The sequence below is a fragment of the Mixophyes fleayi genome, chromosome 3, assembly GCF_038048845.1.
Source record: "Mixophyes fleayi isolate aMixFle1 chromosome 3, aMixFle1.hap1, whole genome shotgun sequence".
Classification (NCBI taxonomy): domain Eukaryota; kingdom Metazoa; phylum Chordata; class Amphibia; order Anura; family Limnodynastidae; genus Mixophyes; species Mixophyes fleayi.
Genome location: NC_134404.1, coordinates 308,515,737 through 308,533,891, shown reverse-complemented (window position 1 = coordinate 308,533,891; position 18,155 = coordinate 308,515,737). Strand labels below are relative to the sequence as shown.

General features: G+C 41.2%; 1 protein-coding gene across 4 annotated transcripts in view; it reads right to left on the bottom strand.

Moving 5' to 3' along the window:
* TASP1 (taspase 1) overlaps positions 1–18,155 on the bottom strand; it is a 121,510-nt gene that overhangs the window by 76,204 nt on the left and 27,151 nt on the right. For all 4 annotated transcript variants that reach the window (XM_075203954.1, XM_075203953.1, XM_075203952.1 and 1 more), the window contains 2 exons: positions 11,317–11,396; positions 1,568–1,674 (listed from right to left, as the gene is read on the bottom strand). In XM_075203954.1, coding sequence (XP_075060055.1) covers positions 1,568–1,674; positions 11,317–11,396 — 187 coding nt within the window. The remainder of the gene's footprint in view (positions 1–1,567; positions 1,675–11,316; positions 11,397–18,155) is intronic.

The following is an 18,155-nucleotide window of genomic DNA, read 5'->3' as shown; positions in this document are numbered from 1 at the left end:
TAACCGATTCTATGATTAAAGGTTTTGCTAAAGAGTGTCAGTTAGGTACTTGTTAATTATATGGGCATAACTTACTAAAACTGCGCAGTTGGCAGGGGAGGCACCAGCCCAGACGGGACTGCTGCCAATATTACCTGGGCCGTTAGCTGACTGTGCGGCACTTACGCATCCCTAGTGACTCAAACACCTCAAATACGCTTATTCCTCAGTGGGACCAACACGATGTATTGGAGCCATGCCAGACAGGTCTGCCCTCTGGGAGGACACTGCATCACGGGACTGGTCGGATGGATGAAGAAATTTGCTTCCCAGTGCTGGGTGAAAGCGCCTCCCATATAATTAACAAGTAGCAAGAGTTAATCCAGTAAGTTGTGATACAGAGAACAGCAATTTAAATTAGGCACGTTCATATTAGATCTATATTAACATTGACCTATTAGTAAAGCCTTGCATGAAATAGCTGATTAAGCTATCCGATTAAGGATCGAAGGCCTGTCTAGATGGAGTCGTCCCCCAGTGACATCATCAGACTTCACGACAATGCGCTATGCGCTGTTTCTGATTTAGGGCAGCATGGTGGCTACGTGGTTAGCACTTCTGCCTCACAGCGCTTTGGTCATGAGTTCAATTCCTGACCATGGCCTTATCTGTGTGGAGTTTATATGTTCTCCCCGTGTTTGCGTGGGTTTCCTCCGGGTGCTCCGGTTTCCTCCCACACTCCAAAAACATACTAGTAGGTTAATTGGCTGCTATCAAAAATTGATCCTAGTATCTCTCTCCCTCTCTCTCTCTGTCTGTCTGTGTGTGTATGTTAGGGAATTCAGACTGTAAGCTCCAATGGGGCAGGGACTGATGTGAATGAGTTCTCTGTACAGCGCTGCGGAAACAGTGGCGCTATATAAATGATGATGATGATGATACAAACAGCTCTCACAATTGAATGCTTTATGCACAGATTGCAGCCAATAAAATGATTCCGGGTCCTATCACTTGAGACATATGTGGCTGTCACATAGCATGAAGGAGTTAAGTTTTGTGGGCTGTACCAACATTGAAAAGGACGTAGCCTATTAATTCATTAGGAGCTAGTGACATGACTTGGGAATGAAACACAACAGGACATATATTATCATGTGTGGAGTTTGTATGTTCTCCCTGTGTTTGTGTGGGTTTCCTCCGGGTGCTCCGGTTTCCTCCCACACTCCAAAAACATACTGGTATGTTAATTGGCTGCTATCAAAATTGACCCTAGTCTCTCCCTCTCTGTCAGTGTGAGTGTGTGTCTTTATTAGGGAATTTAGACTGTAAGCTCCAATGGGGGCAGGGACTGATGTGAATGAGTTCTCTGAACAGCACTGTGGAATTAGTGGCGCTATATCAATAAATGATGATGATGGTACAAATCTGGTCTCTAGTGCAGGCCACAATAAGAAAGAACATTTCTGATTAGCTTCTGTGGCATACTGCGCACTGCACCTTGTAAGTACATAATCCTTTAACGCACGTTAGGCTAAACGCACCTAAAAATAGAGGAGAGAGTTGTATACAGATCAATTTAAATACGAACCTTTTCACTTGATTGTCTTCTTTTTTTAAATTGAATAAAATCTGTTTCCACCTTTTCAGCCAGCTCCAGTTTTCTTTTGTTGCGCTTAAAAGCGGCTAGACTTAGTTCTGTAACATAAATGATATACGTATAGAATTATGTAGTTCTTATCATATTGCTGTGAAAAAGAAAGAACATTAACACAGGACTGCTTGAAGCTAGCACACGTCAGGTCAGCATTGTCCTTTTCTTATTTAACACGTACACACATGAATGTCTTATTAACGTTAAACTACTTTACAAAACAATTTTTTTTTAACAATTGTTTAGTTATTTCGCCTACATTTTTCCAACAAACTAGCAGGAACACATTTACTTTTCTTTATCATATTAAAAAAAGATAATCTTGGTCTGTTCAATAAGGGCTCATGCACAAGGGCTACTTCTCTCTGAGTGGTTGTACGAGCACAGGTCTGTGTAGGTTTGACTAGTTAATGGTCACTGAGTTTTGAAAAATCTAACTTTAATAGTACAGCCTGAGTAAAAGCCTAATTGCAATGTAAAATAATTTACATACATAGCATTTTTGAGAAATAAATAGCTATGTAATTGCACCTCCTCCTCATGGGGTCAGGACGTGCAGTCTGTACACCAAACCTTTGACTTCCGATTCCTCTATTTTACTACTGCCGACTCCTTCATAAATGGCTAATGTGTATTAAATAGTAATAACAAATTTACTGTAGTAAAATAGTAGCACAAGGCATAGATTCACCACCACGTAAATCATCAGCCTACTTAGATTGATTGAACATAATTTATTTTACTATCATTTCTGAACAAGAAAACTTTGCTAAATTACTATGAAAGTAAATATGCAACAAACTATACATTTAATATAGTAAAAAAGGGTTTTTATAGAAACATGGGACATACCTTCCCAAAACTAAAGAATATATAAAATTAAGACTACCAGAACATGATAATACACAAGCTGTCCTCTGCTTACAAACCGTTTATAATTACATTACCAAATGCTTCAACTTCACTTCACCATGCAGCTACTTTTTGTTTCGCTCTTGTTTTGAACAAAACTTTATTGTTCCCCAGAGAACAGACACTGCTTGTGCTGGTCTTTTTTCTTTCTTGGTTTCAACAACACTTTATTGACTTTCTCCTCCTGCCATTTAGCGTTTCTTTTCTGCAAGATAATGATCAGGCTCATGTTTTCAGAGAAGAATGAGACTGATCAGGAGGAGTGCCTGGGAATAATGAGCCATAGACACATGTACATGTTCGTTAATGCGATCACAGATATATAATAGGTTTTACATTTCTACCGACTCCACCCGAATTTGCCTCCAACTCCACAACTATAACTCCACAGCTCTGTATGGAGTTCAGATCCATAGGGGACTAACTATATTTATCCCTTTTAATTTGACACTAGTTGAGACCAATGGCTGATAAATACTGTGTCTGGACCTCTTTTTCATTAAGAGTCATCGGCAGGGTAAATCTTTTTACTACGAAATAGCTTCCTAAAGTCACCTACCTTTTCACTATTTTACCAGTCTGGGCACAGAATTTATTTTTAACCAAGCAGATAGTATAGTGCCTACACTTCAAAGTCCAGTGGATGAAGGTTGGGAGGCTAACCTAACTACAATTTAATATTCATTACTCTTCATGGGGCACTACACCGATGAAGACATGAAGAAGTTTGGAGCTGGTGAGAGTTCAGGTTTCAGGAACATCAATGATCCCACCGGCAGACCGAGGCGCTCTCAGTTTGTCTCTATACTGGACTCTCAGATGAGCTCATTTGAATCGCTTTCTTTTCTTTCTTTAGAATTTTACTACTCAGACATGCAGTCAATACTCGGTTTCTTGTCCAACCTGATTTTGGAGCCCAAAGCAGCTGGTCCAGCAGTTAGTAGATAGGCCTATCTGAAGTGTATTTACAAAATATCCTTCCAAGTTAAGAGGGGACATTCCTTAGCCAACAGTTGAGTTCTAGCAGGAGGCTCTTGCAGGAATTCCTGGATCGGTAAACTCTTCTAGGCATCATATGATCCAACTCACATATAGAATATTAATCCTGAAATCTCAGATGTCCAAATGCATGATTGTTGAAGATGGATTCTAACATCTTATTTGGTCCTGTCCATTGATTTTTCGTTACTAAAAACAGATTGTTGATTTTATTTCCTTCCTGGCGGATGTCCATATCCTCCTGGATCCCTCAGTCTTTGAATTTTTTTTCTTTTATAGAAAAATGGAAACAGTGCTTAGATGGAAAGGACCTGACCCAAAACTGATTAAACAATGTGTAGCGCTGGTTAAGAGTATCTTGCCATTATATTGATTAACACAGTCCATAATGCAGCAAGAAAGTTTTTAAGGATGGGTTGATTCCAAGACAACAGGTGTTTTACTTAAATTGTGTATATTTACCTGTACAGCGGTAATTAGACTTTGTGCTGACCTTTGCTAGGTTTCAAGTAGTCTTGGTGACTTATAATGAATGTGGTGGTTGAATGCAGTATGAGTGTGCTTTTATGTGTACAGTTTTTCTCAAAAGTTTCAAACTTCAATATAAAGACCTATTAAAAAGGTGACTATAAAAAAAAAACTATGCAGCTGTAATAAATTAAATGTAAACGTATGTTTAGTTATAAGCTGTCTAGTCAGATATCTTTGTAATGTGCAGTTGTATGTAGAGGACAGGTCTGCTTTAACTGTTATACAATGGAAAAAAAGCTAGAGAAACAGAGCCTTGCATTCATCTACATTTTCATTTAATGCACCAGATTAATGGATCTGCTCTCTTTATAATTCCTCCAACTTGCTATCCCACTCTCCGACCACAATCTCTTTTCCTTCAGCCTTACCTTAGCTCTTGCTCCACCTACTCAATCTACTTCGCAATACTAAAACTACTACTTTCTCCTATAAATACCCTATGCGGCCCTCATCCGGCTGTCTCTTTTAACAATACACTCCTTTCAGCATTAGACAATGTAGCTCCAGCCACCACACAGTCTCCAGGGATCAAACCTCAACCAGGGCACACAAAACAGACCACCTGCAAAACTGCTCCCACACAGCTGTGTGCCACTGGAGGAAACATCACTCCAACAACTTTCCTCACTACATATTCATCCTTTCATCTTACAACATTGTCCTTTAAGTTACCACGCAAACCTACTTCACTTTCCTAATATCCACCCAATCTTCTAACCTCAGATGCCTCTTCAACTCCCTTCTCTGCCCACATGCACCACTCCCACCCCCTCATAGCCCATGACTTTGCTATCTAATTCAAAGCCAAAATTGACACAATTTGACAAGACCTCATACACCCCACCTTCTCCACACTCCTCTCCCAATTCATTCTTCCCCATAACCAAGGATGTAATAATTGCACTCAATTCATCAGCTCATTCTATAACCCTAACTTGCCACCTCAATTCTATCCTCTTCTATGCCTGTCACTCCCTCTCACCCACTGCATGCCACCTCTAGCTCACTTCTTCAACCTCTTTCGCTCTCCACTCCATTTCTAGTGTATCTAACTCTGGCACATCTCCCTCACTATCCATTCTCTTCAGTCTCTTTTTTTTACTGTACACTTCTCATGCCGTGACTACTGCAACCTTTTCCTGTTTTGCATTCCCCTCACAAATCCATCCCAGCTTCAATCCTTTCCAAATGCTGTGGTATGACTGATCTTCCCTTCTCAACGCTCCACATCAGCTGTGTCTCACTGCAAATCCCTACACTAGATCCCTATAGCCTTCAAAATTCAACGGAAATTACTTACCTTCAACTCAAAGCCCTGAAGACCAACCCCCTCATACATCTTAAACTTTATCCCTTCTACCACCTCTGACATGTGCCACACCTTGTCTCCAATAACCACCTCTCACTTTCGCTTATAATTCTTCTTCCATGCCAATACCAATTTACAGAACTCTCTACCCCATCCAATTAAACTCTTCCCCAGCCTTCAAAGCTTTAAACGCTCTGAACTCCCCTCCCCCTATTTATTAGAGCCTACCCTACACCCACCAAACTACTCATACTAAAACTACTCACACAACTGTCCCATCTCCACTCTGAGCCACACTCGCTCCTCTTGTCTCAGTTGTGACCTTTTCTCACTATATTGTATCTCATGATAGGGACAGCCCTACTCTTTGTATCCACGTCTACATTTATATTGACTATTGACAACCTTGCATGTCATTATTTTATGTATGGTCTGTTTTTCCCCTCTATCCTAAATTGTGTAGCTCTGTTGCACCTAACAAGTAAATACTAATAACCATAACAATAATAATTGAGCAAAATGGTGCTCGTATGCATGAGCCCTAAGACGTCCCTAAACAGACCACCACATGCCATCTTGAAGGCCTAGGCAGGTAAAGAAAGTGGTGCAATAGACACATTTGACATTCTCTCACACACACACACACACACACACACACACACACACACACACACACACACACATTTTGTTTAGCCTTGTAAGGACATATTTTTTAGACTACTGAACACATTTTTAATTTCAAACAAATAGCTGTCCTTTTGTTTCCTTTTCTCAAATTTTGTTAATAAGTGCAATGAAGAATGGTGGTGGATTAAAAATCATTTTTCTTAGAGTAAGTTTAAATCTATTCTCTCTATTCTCTTCCTTAAGGATGACATTTGCTCATACTGGGAGTAGACTGATTTAATAATAAACATGGTTTCATTTCACCACTAGACGTAGGATGATGTCGGAAGAGAATTATGTAAGGTTTGCTAACTGGATTCCATGCATAGAAGGTACTCCAGAAATATTTGTTTAACAATTATATTCAGCAACAGGAAATTAACAGTCCCATTTGTCTTCAGCATTAAAAGGGATGAAGACAAAACAAACGAGAGGAGACCAGAGATGAAAGCAAATGTTACATGTATCACTCTGGTTGGCAGACATTTATCTAGATTGTGCTAAACAATGCAAAGAACGGAATAATCATTTTCAACTGTCTGAATGTAAATAAACAACAGATGAAGTAGTTTTTTGATACTTAAATCCTCCATTGGGACATATAAATTATTTAATTGGAAATCCATATGTACTGGTCATTTAAAGGAGAACTAACATATATATGCGTGTGATACAGGCAAATTTACAGGATTCTATCAATATAATTAGAAAAAAAACCTGTAAAGCTAAATATGTATAGAAATAATCATCTGACAAAAGCTAATTAAAACTACCATACATATAACTGATACACATTTAGTGGGATAAACAAACTGTACACTTACGTCCCTGTAGATCCATATATTATGATAGGGTTGAAGTGAGGGAATTGATTCCGGATATTGGGAACACTCTAGGACTCCATATGTGTTATGCAAAGAAAAAAAAATCTCTCTCTCTATAGATATATCTATATCTATCTATATATATCTATATCTATATCTATAGATATACAATCACACATCTCACCAGTTTAGTTCCATTCTGATCCTTGTGTACATGGGTTGCCCGTGGTTACTCCTATCTGTTATATAGTCTGGCGTTCCTCTATTCTCTGACGCCATCTTGCCAAGTATTCTGCACATGTGCAAGCCGGGAACCTTTTAAACCTTCTGCTCCACAGTGATTGGAGGATCACCAGCCAGTTCCCTTTATATGGATCCTCCTCCTTTCTATAGGTGTCAGATCATCAGGTCTCCTACTTGATAGAAAACATCTGCTCTGACTCCCATCTGTGCTCATACTTACCCTGCTCCGATCTTCGCGAGTTAGGCAGTTTATTCTTCGGCTGCAGCTTCATCCATCATTGGTCCTATTCCAGAGTTATAACACCTGTGTGGATCTCAGCTTTGGGCTCTTCATAGTTCATCGCTTCACAGCAATACTTGTTCAGCTTACTTCACAGTTTAGACCTGTCACTATAGTGCTTCGCTCAGTATCTGTCCTGTTCCTGAATTACTACACTAGCGTATACCTTAGCCCTTCTGAGTCCTGCAGCTGATCTCTTCACAGCATCATCGTGCAGCTTAATCTGTTATTAAGACCTGTGACTATATGTCATCGCACAGCATCAGTCCTGTTTCTGAATCCCCATACACCCGAGGCTACATTTCATTCTGCCTTACAGTTACTTTGTGGTTCTCTGTATTATCTGCTCTGCGCCCCCTAGAGGACCGTGACCCGCAGTTGAGAGCAGCTAAGACCATATTCATTTGCGGGAATCCCTGGTGAATACCTCTCCTCCGTTAGACTCCGCACCTCTATGGGGGTAGCTGTCACTCAAACAGAGATGAAGACCATTCCAACTATCGGACTTTCATGATATATAATATAATTTTGTGTAGATATATATATATATATATATATATATATATATATATATATATATATATATATATATATATATATATATATATATATATATATATATATATATAGCGTCACTTGTAATGGGCAGACTAAAAATGGAACATTTAAAGCGGCAATGCTATGACCCACTGCCTGGATTACATTATACAGGCGATGGGTCTGGCCATTACCACTTTAAAAGCGCCATTTTTAAAAGGCAAATGTCTGCTTTGGGAGTAACTGCACAACAAGAAGCAGCAAAAAGATTAAGGCAGTGGGATAAAGCCTGATGATAAACTATGACTGATGACCAAAGAGAACATGAACATGAACGTCATCACCATGCAGACATGACTCCTCAGCAAAGTGCCCGTCACAGAGAAAACAATAAAAGAACGAACAAGACAGTGGTAATAACACGTTAACGCCCAGAAAGTCAGCAAACAAGGTGCCACGCCATTCTTGATGTTGGTAACTTTGATTAAACAAATATTAATGCTCATAACTGTGGTCCCATAAACAGTATTTGTGAATTTTGCTACACTAAGCATTTTGCGCTTGAGCAGCCATCGGACAAACTATTCAATCAATGCTGCCACAAGGGTAAAGTCAAATTGGGTGCAAAAAAACAAAAAAACAACAACTCTTATTTATTTTCCGTCATTTTTATGGGCTTTTAACCAGTATATCTATAAATATTTGCTGTCTGGACATCCTTAATTGGCACCCAAACACTGCACCACTAAGGCTGCTATCGGAATGAATTCTCTGGGCTTCTATCACAATTTGGTGGAGAAAAGGCTTGAATGTTAGGATCTACACAAGTGATATCTGGACATCAGCAACTGCAAACAAGGAACATAGAACCACATTAAACCTGGAGGTGGTTAGTGACCAAAGCTTACTATGAAGTAATGTCTAAACAACATGTTTGCTACATATGTGAGGTTTTACACTGTGTGACGCAGAAGTGTTCAGTCAGTCACAAAATAAATAGACTGACCAACAGATAGATAGAAAATTGAGCGGTTACTGTATTCTCATTTTAGCTTGCAACAGCTGTATATCCATATGTTTTTTGACACTTGCACATTAAGCCATACTTGCAAATTGTAACTGGCAGATCCCACAGTAAAGCTTTACTGACATGTAATGAATCTTGTTAACTTGTGCTGAGAAATTAATTGTTATTTGCTTCTTTTTTTTTAACAACATAAATGAATGTGTGGGCAGTAATTCAAATTAGTATGAATTACATAAATATGATTTAGACATTCAACAATTATTTAGGACACTGCGCTTCACAGTAGTTGGCGCTCTAGCCTGCAGATTAAAACCTTGCCAATTCTGTAGCTTAATTAACCTAATAAATATTCTTGCTGGGTCAATTATCGACTCACTGATGGCAAATCATCACATACATTTATGCAACAATGCTAATCTGTTACTAAACATGAACAGAAGCATTTGCTAGGTTAAATTAGATAATGTAAATTTATACAGATGCACAAAATAACTGGTTAGGTGCGCGTGAACAGCGCTGTAAGATCTGCTGAATTCATTCTTCATCTCATGCACATTCATATGAAGTGCAGAGTTCTCCCCAGCACCTATTTCCCGGGTGCTCCAACTGGTTGTTTTAATTTGGCCCCCCTGCCCTCTGAGCCCAACAGAGTCCTATTATAATAAAATAACCCATTATTTCTATTATTAGAACAGGTACTATGTCAGCACTACAGACAGCAGTGTGTGTTAGACCACTGACCACCAGTCCTGGCAGGTGTGTGCAATAACCTGCAACATTTTTTATTATCATTGCAACATATTACAACTGCCCCCAACCGGCCACTTCTTAATACCACCCGGCTGTCAAAATGTTCTGTGGAGAACACTAAAGTGGGTGGGGCTAGAACAACCTGCAGCCAATCAGAGTATTGATTTTAGCAACAGCAGAATAATGATGTGATGATCCTGCTAGAATAGTGCAGGAACATATGAAACCCAGCCCATACTTCCAAGTTGCTTTTATGTGCCTTAGGACTCATTTACATGGATTTTCTTGTCCATCTCTAAAACATTTGAACATTAACTATTATTGGCTTCAACAACAACAGAAAAAGTACACATTTTTCTTATATATGTGTGCGTGTGTCCTTAAGGGTTAATCAACTTCATTAGAAGAAACAATTTTCTCAAAGCAACTGTCTGTTTTACTGCACAAGATTATTTTTGTTAAAACTATTTAATTTCCCTAGTATATCGAAGTGGAAGATCTGATAAGAGATGCCGCAGATGCAGCCCTGTAATTCTAATTACTACCTACGCTTTACTGTGTAACTGGTTCATCAAATTTATGGAACATCTTTTCACAATTAGTGTTCTACCTCCAGGCTTGAAGGGGGGAAAAAAAGAGCATTCAGATGACACAGAGTGCACACAACAAAAATAAACTACATTGTAAAGAAAATACAGCTCATCCTCGAGTGCATACCAAGATTCTTAGTTTAAATTCGGCAGGACCTACAACATACCGTAATATTTTACTTCCCAGGGAAGAGGCTCCAACGTACATGTGTTGTGCATTTCTGTCTAGTGAGCCTAAATGGCATTCCAAGCACTTAAACAAAGATTTCATGCCTATATTCTGAGCGAAGCTAGACAGTCTGTGTTATAGACATACTTAATGTCCAGTCTCCTTTCAACCTGGATCCTGACTACCTAAATGATATAGCCACCTTACTTTTATATCTTGTCAATGGGACCCCAAAATATAAATATACTCTAGAGAATAAAATAAAATACCTATTTGGGCTACTTAACAAAAAGTGTACATAGTCTTTAATACAAATATATTAGGCTAAAAATAAGATATTGACACCGTATAAACCAGTGAACTCTATACTGTTCTTCATTCGCTGCTCAAGCAAGAAGACCGTACTAGATTTATTCCAGAAGCACAGAACACGCATTGCTTTCTATAAAATTGAGTTTATGTGGATCTGTCAAAAGTACAACAGACTCACCAAGGACATTAGAAATTAGGCCATAAATGTGTCATCTAAAGCCTGAAATATGAATTTATAAAGGGGGCAGTGAGGACAATAACAATAATAACCAAATAAATTAGCAAATCAGAAGATAGCAATGTCCTACACCAAAGTCAGACTGATTTGGAAACTGCTTCTGGACCTGCTGGATTGTTATGCAGGTGGTGGGTTGTTCTTTTTCTTTTACTTATGTATCTGTTTTCTGAAGAATTTCCAAGGACAATATCATTGTCTTATGTCGATATGTAATATGGTATTGAAAAAAACAAAAAACAAAACAAAAACTATGGAGTACAGACAAGGCACAGTGCTAGATACACACAGCCCCTACTTACTTGTAGCCATGATGTCTTGAGGGCATGTTGGTATACCATGGTCTACAGCCCACTTGAAAGCACCATCTCCAACTAAGAAACTGAAAAATAATAAAATCAAATGAGGACTCCCTTTATTTACATAGCACATAAGTTAATTAGCTACATCTAACATTTCCCTATGGTCCAAAATATTCAATAACCAAGAGGGGGCAGGAGTAACCCGATACTGGATAAAATGGTTATTGTTTTGCTACCAAGTTGCATGAGCAATAACTGCTACTTCCCTTACTGTGATTGTAATGGGTCTACTGTACATTCAGAATCCAGTTTTACCAGTGTGGACCCATAACCTTTTACTAAATAAATGTATTATTTACAAAGGCAAGATACTAGTAAAGTTCCATATAAGTTAATGGTGTCAACAGTGCTAGACTATAGCTTTATATCAACACATAGAACTCGATGGTTACTTAGCAGATGCTTACTTAACATAACAGCAGAGGAAAATATATATTTATTCAGCATTCTACAGTCATGTACCGTTAGGATTCCTACTCCCTCTTCTATTTTGACTCAATTGAGTGTATTTTGCCAGCAACTAATGTAAATAGGGCGATTATGTCAGGCAATTTGGCAATTTTCAATACAATAGAAGCAAAGTGACTAGCTAGCCGCATGAAATCCAAGCTGTATCATTGCGATTTTTATCGTGTACACGTGTCTGCATATACAAGCGACGGCCAGAACCTCTGATTGGGCTCCATGTGTCCTCACAATCAATGTAGCACACTGCATATGTCACCATACAGGGCAACGATCCAGGTATTCAGCAATTAGACCACTGATCTGTCCAGGAGTGGAAGCCTTTATAGCAAGGCTCATCAGTCAAACAAAGCTTTCAATCTTATTGTCACTGGAAAAGGGAATTAACCCTTGTTTTAACATCCCAAAACATCAGCAGCCAAAACAAGAAAATAATATACAATGCTGAGTACTAACAGTATCAGATAACAGCTGTCAGATGTCATCCACGTGGAAGAAAACATTACAGGTTATATCAATTTTATGGCCAAGTGTGATCTGGTACACAGGCTGACTTTAATAGAGTTTACTCCATAACAATACAATGTATTTAATATCCCCATCGACAACCCCACCTACCCTGCTTCCAGCAAACTGCTCACCCTCTCTTCCTCCCTTGGTCTCACCCAATGGACCTCCTCCTCTACCCACTGCCTTGGTCACTCCCTTGATCTTGTCTTCTCCTACCTATGTAATCTCTCCGACTTCTCCATCTCTCCCTTTCCTCTATCCGACCACCATCTCCTCTCCTTCTCTCTCTCCTCTTCTCCTGCTCCCCTCCCCCTGCCCAAACCTACTCTGTCCATACGCAACCTCGATGCTCTTGACCCTGCCTCTCTGTCCTCCTCTCTCGATACCCTCCTTTCTCCCCTTTCCTCCCAGGCCTGCCCCAACCAGGCGGTCTCCCTCTACAATCACACCCTCACCTCCGCTCTGGACGCGGTTGCCCCTGCCCACTCCGTCCACCCCCGCTCCTCCAAACCCCAACCCTGGCACTCCAAATTTACCCGCTTCCTCCAAAAATGCTCCCGTTCTGCCGAACGTCACTGGAGAAAATCCCGCTCCCTGGCTGACTTCCTCCACTTTAAATTCATCCTTTCATCCTACAGCTCTGCCCTCTCACTCGCTAAACAATCTTTCTTTAAATCCCTCATCTCTTCCCAGTCCTCTAACCCCCGCCGCCTCTTTGCCACCTTCAGCACTCTCCTGGCCCCCTCCCCTCCCCCCACCCCCTCCTCCCTGACTGCCTCTGATTTCGCCTCCTTCTTCTCCTCTAAAATCGAGGCCATCCGACTTGAAATCTCCTCCTCCACTCTCTCTTCCACCCCTCCCACTCTTCTGTCCTCCCCCCCCCCAACCACCTTCCCCTCCACTCCTTCCGTCCCACCACTGGCGAGGAAGTCCACTCTCTCATTTTATCATCCCCCCCCACTACCTGCCCCCTGGATCCCATCCCCTCCCACCTTCTTCGCTCCCTTTCCCCCACCACCTGCTCCCACCTCGCTCACCTCTTTAATCTCTCCCTCTCCACTGGCATCTTCCCCTCCTCCTTCAAACATGCTCTCGTATCCCCCATTCTTAAGAAACCTAATCTCGACTCCACTTCTCTCTCGAACTATCGCCCCATATCTCTTCTCCCATTTGCCTCCAAAATTCTTGAGAGGCTCGTCTGCAGCCGTCTCACCTCCTACCTTTCTGAATACTCCCTCCTTGATCCTCTCCAGTCTGGTTTCCGCCCCCTCCACTCCACTAAAACTGCCCTGGCTAAAGTCACCAATGACCTCCTCTCTGCAAAAGCCAGGGGCCACTTCTCCCTTCTCATCCTCCTTGACCTCTCTGCAGCCTTTGACACCGTTGACCACCCCCTCCTCCTTCACACCCTCCAGTCTTTCGGCCTCTCCGGCCCAGTCCTGTCCTGGTTCACCTCTTACCTTACTCACCGTTCCTTCTCTGTCACCACCTCTGGGTCTCTCTCCCCCCCATCCACCCTTCCAGTCGGGGTCCCTCAGGGCTCTGTTCTGGGACCCTTACTCTTCTCTCTATACACCTCCTCCCTTGGTGAACTCATCAGCTCCTTCGGCTTCAGCTACCACCTTTACGCTGACGACACTCAACTATACCTCTCCTCTCCTGATCTCTCTCCCTACCTCCTCTCTAGGGTGTCCGCCTGCCTCTCTGCCATCTCCTCCTGGATGTCCTCTCGATTCCTCAAACTTAACCTTGCCAAAACTGAGCTCATAGTTTTTCCTCCCTCTCATACCCCATCCCCTTCTGACCTCTCCATCATTGTCGACAACACCTCTATCTCCCCTGTCCCCCAACTTCGCTGCCTTGGTGTCATCCTCGACTCCTCTCTCTCCTTTGGCCCCCACATCCTCTCTCTTGCTAAATCCTGCCGCTTCCAGCTGCGCAACATCGCTCGCATCTGGCCCTTCCTCTCCCAAGATGCCACCAAATGCCTTATCCACTCTCTGATCATCTCCCGCCTGGACTACTGCAACCTCCTCCTCACTGGCCTCCCCCACTCTCATCTCGATCCCCTTCGATCCGTCCTTAACGCTGCAGCTAGGCTTATTTTCCTCTCTCGCCGCTCCTCTTTTGTCTCCCCCCACTACCTAGCCCTTCACTGGCTCCCATTCCCCTTCAGAATCCTCTTTAAGCTCCTCACACTCACCTACAAGGCCCTCGCCAACTCCACTGCGCCCTACATCTCCACCCTCCTCTCTATTCATGCTCCATCCCGCCCTCTCCGTTCTGCCTCTGACCGTCGCCTCTCTTCCCCCCTTATAACCTCCTCCCACGCGCGTATCCAAGACTTCGCCCGCGCTGCCCCCCTCCACTGGAACAAGCTCCCTCCCTCCATCAGAACTTCCCCTAATCTGTCCAGCTTCAAACGGGCCCTAAAAACCCACCTTTTTCTTAAAGCCTTTCTGTCTCCCACTTAACTTCCTACCTTATCTTCTGCCTCTGTCCCCCTACTCTCCCTCTCTCCCCTGCGTCTCTCTGTCTGTCCACCCCTCCCCTTAGATTGTACGCTCCTCTGAGCAGGGCCATCTCTCCTCCTGTTTCCACCACTTCTAACTCTGCTCTCCAGCTACTTAGCCCTCCTCCTCAAAGGTCCTCCACCCCACATCCACTTTCGCTCCCTCCTCCCCCCTGGGGGTCTCCCTGTCTTCCACGCCCCCCTTCTTGGGCCCCGTCATTTTCGGATCCTCCCTCCCCCTTCCCCGCCCTCTCTAGCTGTGCATTGAGCGTACTGAGTTGCTGTGTTTACTGTACTGTGCTGTCTCCCATTGTATTGTGATTTTGTTTGTCTCTGTATGGCGCTGCGGATTCCTTGTAGCGCCTTATAAATAAATATTAATAATAATAATAATAATAATGTATAGTTACATGTACCATATGAGAACAGGTACAATATTTTATAATTTTCTCATATATTAAAAACGCGTCTGTGTCTTACACAATTGAGAAAACCATTTTGGACAAATATTCAGTTAATCAATTCACTAACAATTGGTGACATCACCAGACTGTAGACAATTCTTATTATACTTGAATTAACACACAAACAAATATTTTCTTAACAGTCTAAAATGTTACATCTCAATTCAAAGTTAAGGGGCTCCTCTTATGCTGGCATGTTTAAGCTATTTATTGAGTACTGGAGATTCAGTCCAACTGAGTAGATGTATCTACCCAACCAGTACAAAATGCCATGAAAAATTAGTAGGCTTATGTGACGAATAACCCTTGGCCTGGCTATGGGCCTAGCTTTGTGAAGGACCGGCAGCCTCTACTGAACAACATTCAATGTGACAACCCACTACAGTACGTATTCATAGCAAGGACAGATCTATTATCAAGACATGTGGACATTTTTTAGCAGAGCTCCACGATAAATGTACCTTACATTCAAATGAAATGATATTCAGACGGTGTACAAACATGTCTGTTTCTAACTCAGTACTCCCCTGGCGTCTTATGGACTTAAACAACTAGCAGATATCTGTATTTTAGCCCAAACATTATTTCAAATCCATTGTGCATCTTATGTTTCAGCTTTCTACAAACTATTTAGCTGTGTTGGTAAAGATTTATTACTTTATGCTATTTTGCACAGCCAAGCGTTGACTCTAGTTTGCTCTAGGAGATTCTAGTATCCCACAACTATGTTTACTGGCATACACAGGCTTAGCATTTTACTACACATAGAAAAAAGCTGAACTTGTCTTTAGAATCAAGATATATTATCTGTAAAATATGCAGATTCAGAACACTGGGCTCAGTGACTGTCGACAGCACAGGTTTGTCATTCTGATGGCACAGTAATCCGGGCTGGCAATTTTTCTCTCCTGGCATAAAAGTGGGGTGATGAAATATAACGCATGTACTGCCGACGCTTGGCACATAAAACATGCTGACATACAGTTTCTGAGTTTTACTTATTAATGGGCTGTAGCTACTTGCAAAACATCATTTGTATGTACTAAGGTACTAGTATAAAAAGGTGTTGTTTGCATGCCTGGCGCTATTCATAAATCCAATGCTATACACAGTAAAATATGTGTTGGTGGCAATTTGTCCCTATATGAAGATGTATATGGTTCATGAAAACTGAAACAAGAAACTAAAATATATTTTACATTTGTAACTACTGACAGCAATGGGGTGCAAAATTATTTACAAAATATTTTAAATATTTTTTTTTTAAAAAAAACACAAAGTTTCCATCATGATCTGGCTAACATCACTTCTTGTATTTTTTTTACATATTTTTAAAAGCACAAATATTATTTTTTGTTGTCTTAGATTTAAGATTTACTGGAGCTTTGTTTCCCTTAATTGTGGACATAAAACTTTACGGTATTTTAAAACCAACAAAATTGTCTATTTTGCCATGTTAAAAACAAAATATGGAAAGCTAGTAAAAATAGAAATGTCTGTTTCTGAGCAAAAGGTCTATAAGGCTATACTGCAGATGTCAGTTGTATGGATCAAAAGGAGCATTAGAGCTCTTTAGAAAGACTAGAAGCGAGATGATTATGTGCTTATAACATTTAATAACTCAACCATACAGTGAGATAAAGGCATCAAATAATGATGATGATCATAAACATACTAGTACGTTAATTTGGCTTCTCACAGAATTAACCCTAGTGTGTCTGGGTGTGTATTTAGAATGTAAGCTCACATGGGGCAGGGACTGATGTAAATGATTACTTATTCTCTATATGCACTGCAAAATAAGATGGGTGTTATTTAACTTAATGATATTAATAATAGGAGTGGGTAATCTCTGTTATCAAAACAAAGGACAGACGAATGCTCATGACTGAGTGTAGGAGAGTGTAGGAGAGATACCATGACAGTGGCTTAACAAAAGTGAATGTTTGAGCATGGATGGGAGAACAGTGAACATGTTCTACTTCCCCCGTCCTGGTTTCACTCATGTAAAGCACCTGCGTGCCGTGAATCAGTGATCCCCATGTGAGTAGCTGTACAAATGGCTGAGACGATAGTGTGTCTCTGACCTACATCTGTTAAGAAATGGTTAGAGATCTTGAGCTGTGAAGGAAAAGAGTACATTTTCTCAGCAGATGCACAATAATGTTGTAAAATGGTAAAACAAAAAAGAATGTATTAAAAACACAAGAGCAGCAGGAACATAAACCTTCAACAGCACAATACTGCACCTATATTAACCCATGCAGACATCGGGGTTGCTGAGGTTGTGTGACTTACGTCATTCATTAATGTGTGGTGAGAGTAGTCAGGGAAGTCACATAACTGGTAGCATGTAGTTAGTACAGTGCAGTATGGTGTGCCCACTGACTATACAGAACAGAGGCAGCCATTTAAATTCCCTAGAAAGCAATAATATCACTGAATTGGGGAGCGACTATGGAAAGAGAGAGGGTTTAGAATTATGTTTATTTTAAAGCATTTAGAGCAGGCCTGGCCAACCTGCAGCTCTCCAGATGTTGTGAAACTACAAGCCCCAGCATGCTTTGCCAAGATAACCAGCTGATAGCTGGCAGGGCATGCTGGGACTTTTACTTTCACAACACCTGCAGAGCCACAGTTTGGCCAGGGCTGATTTAGAGCAACCTAAAATCTATTCTGTCAACTATATTATGGAATACAAAACATGTATACATTAGTAGAAGCTTTGTCTACTGAGAGACGCACACGCTGTGCCTGCCCACATGGAAAAGACGTGGCTATAAGGAGCCATGAGCAGCGGGGTACTGCTGTACCTAATATATTTACTG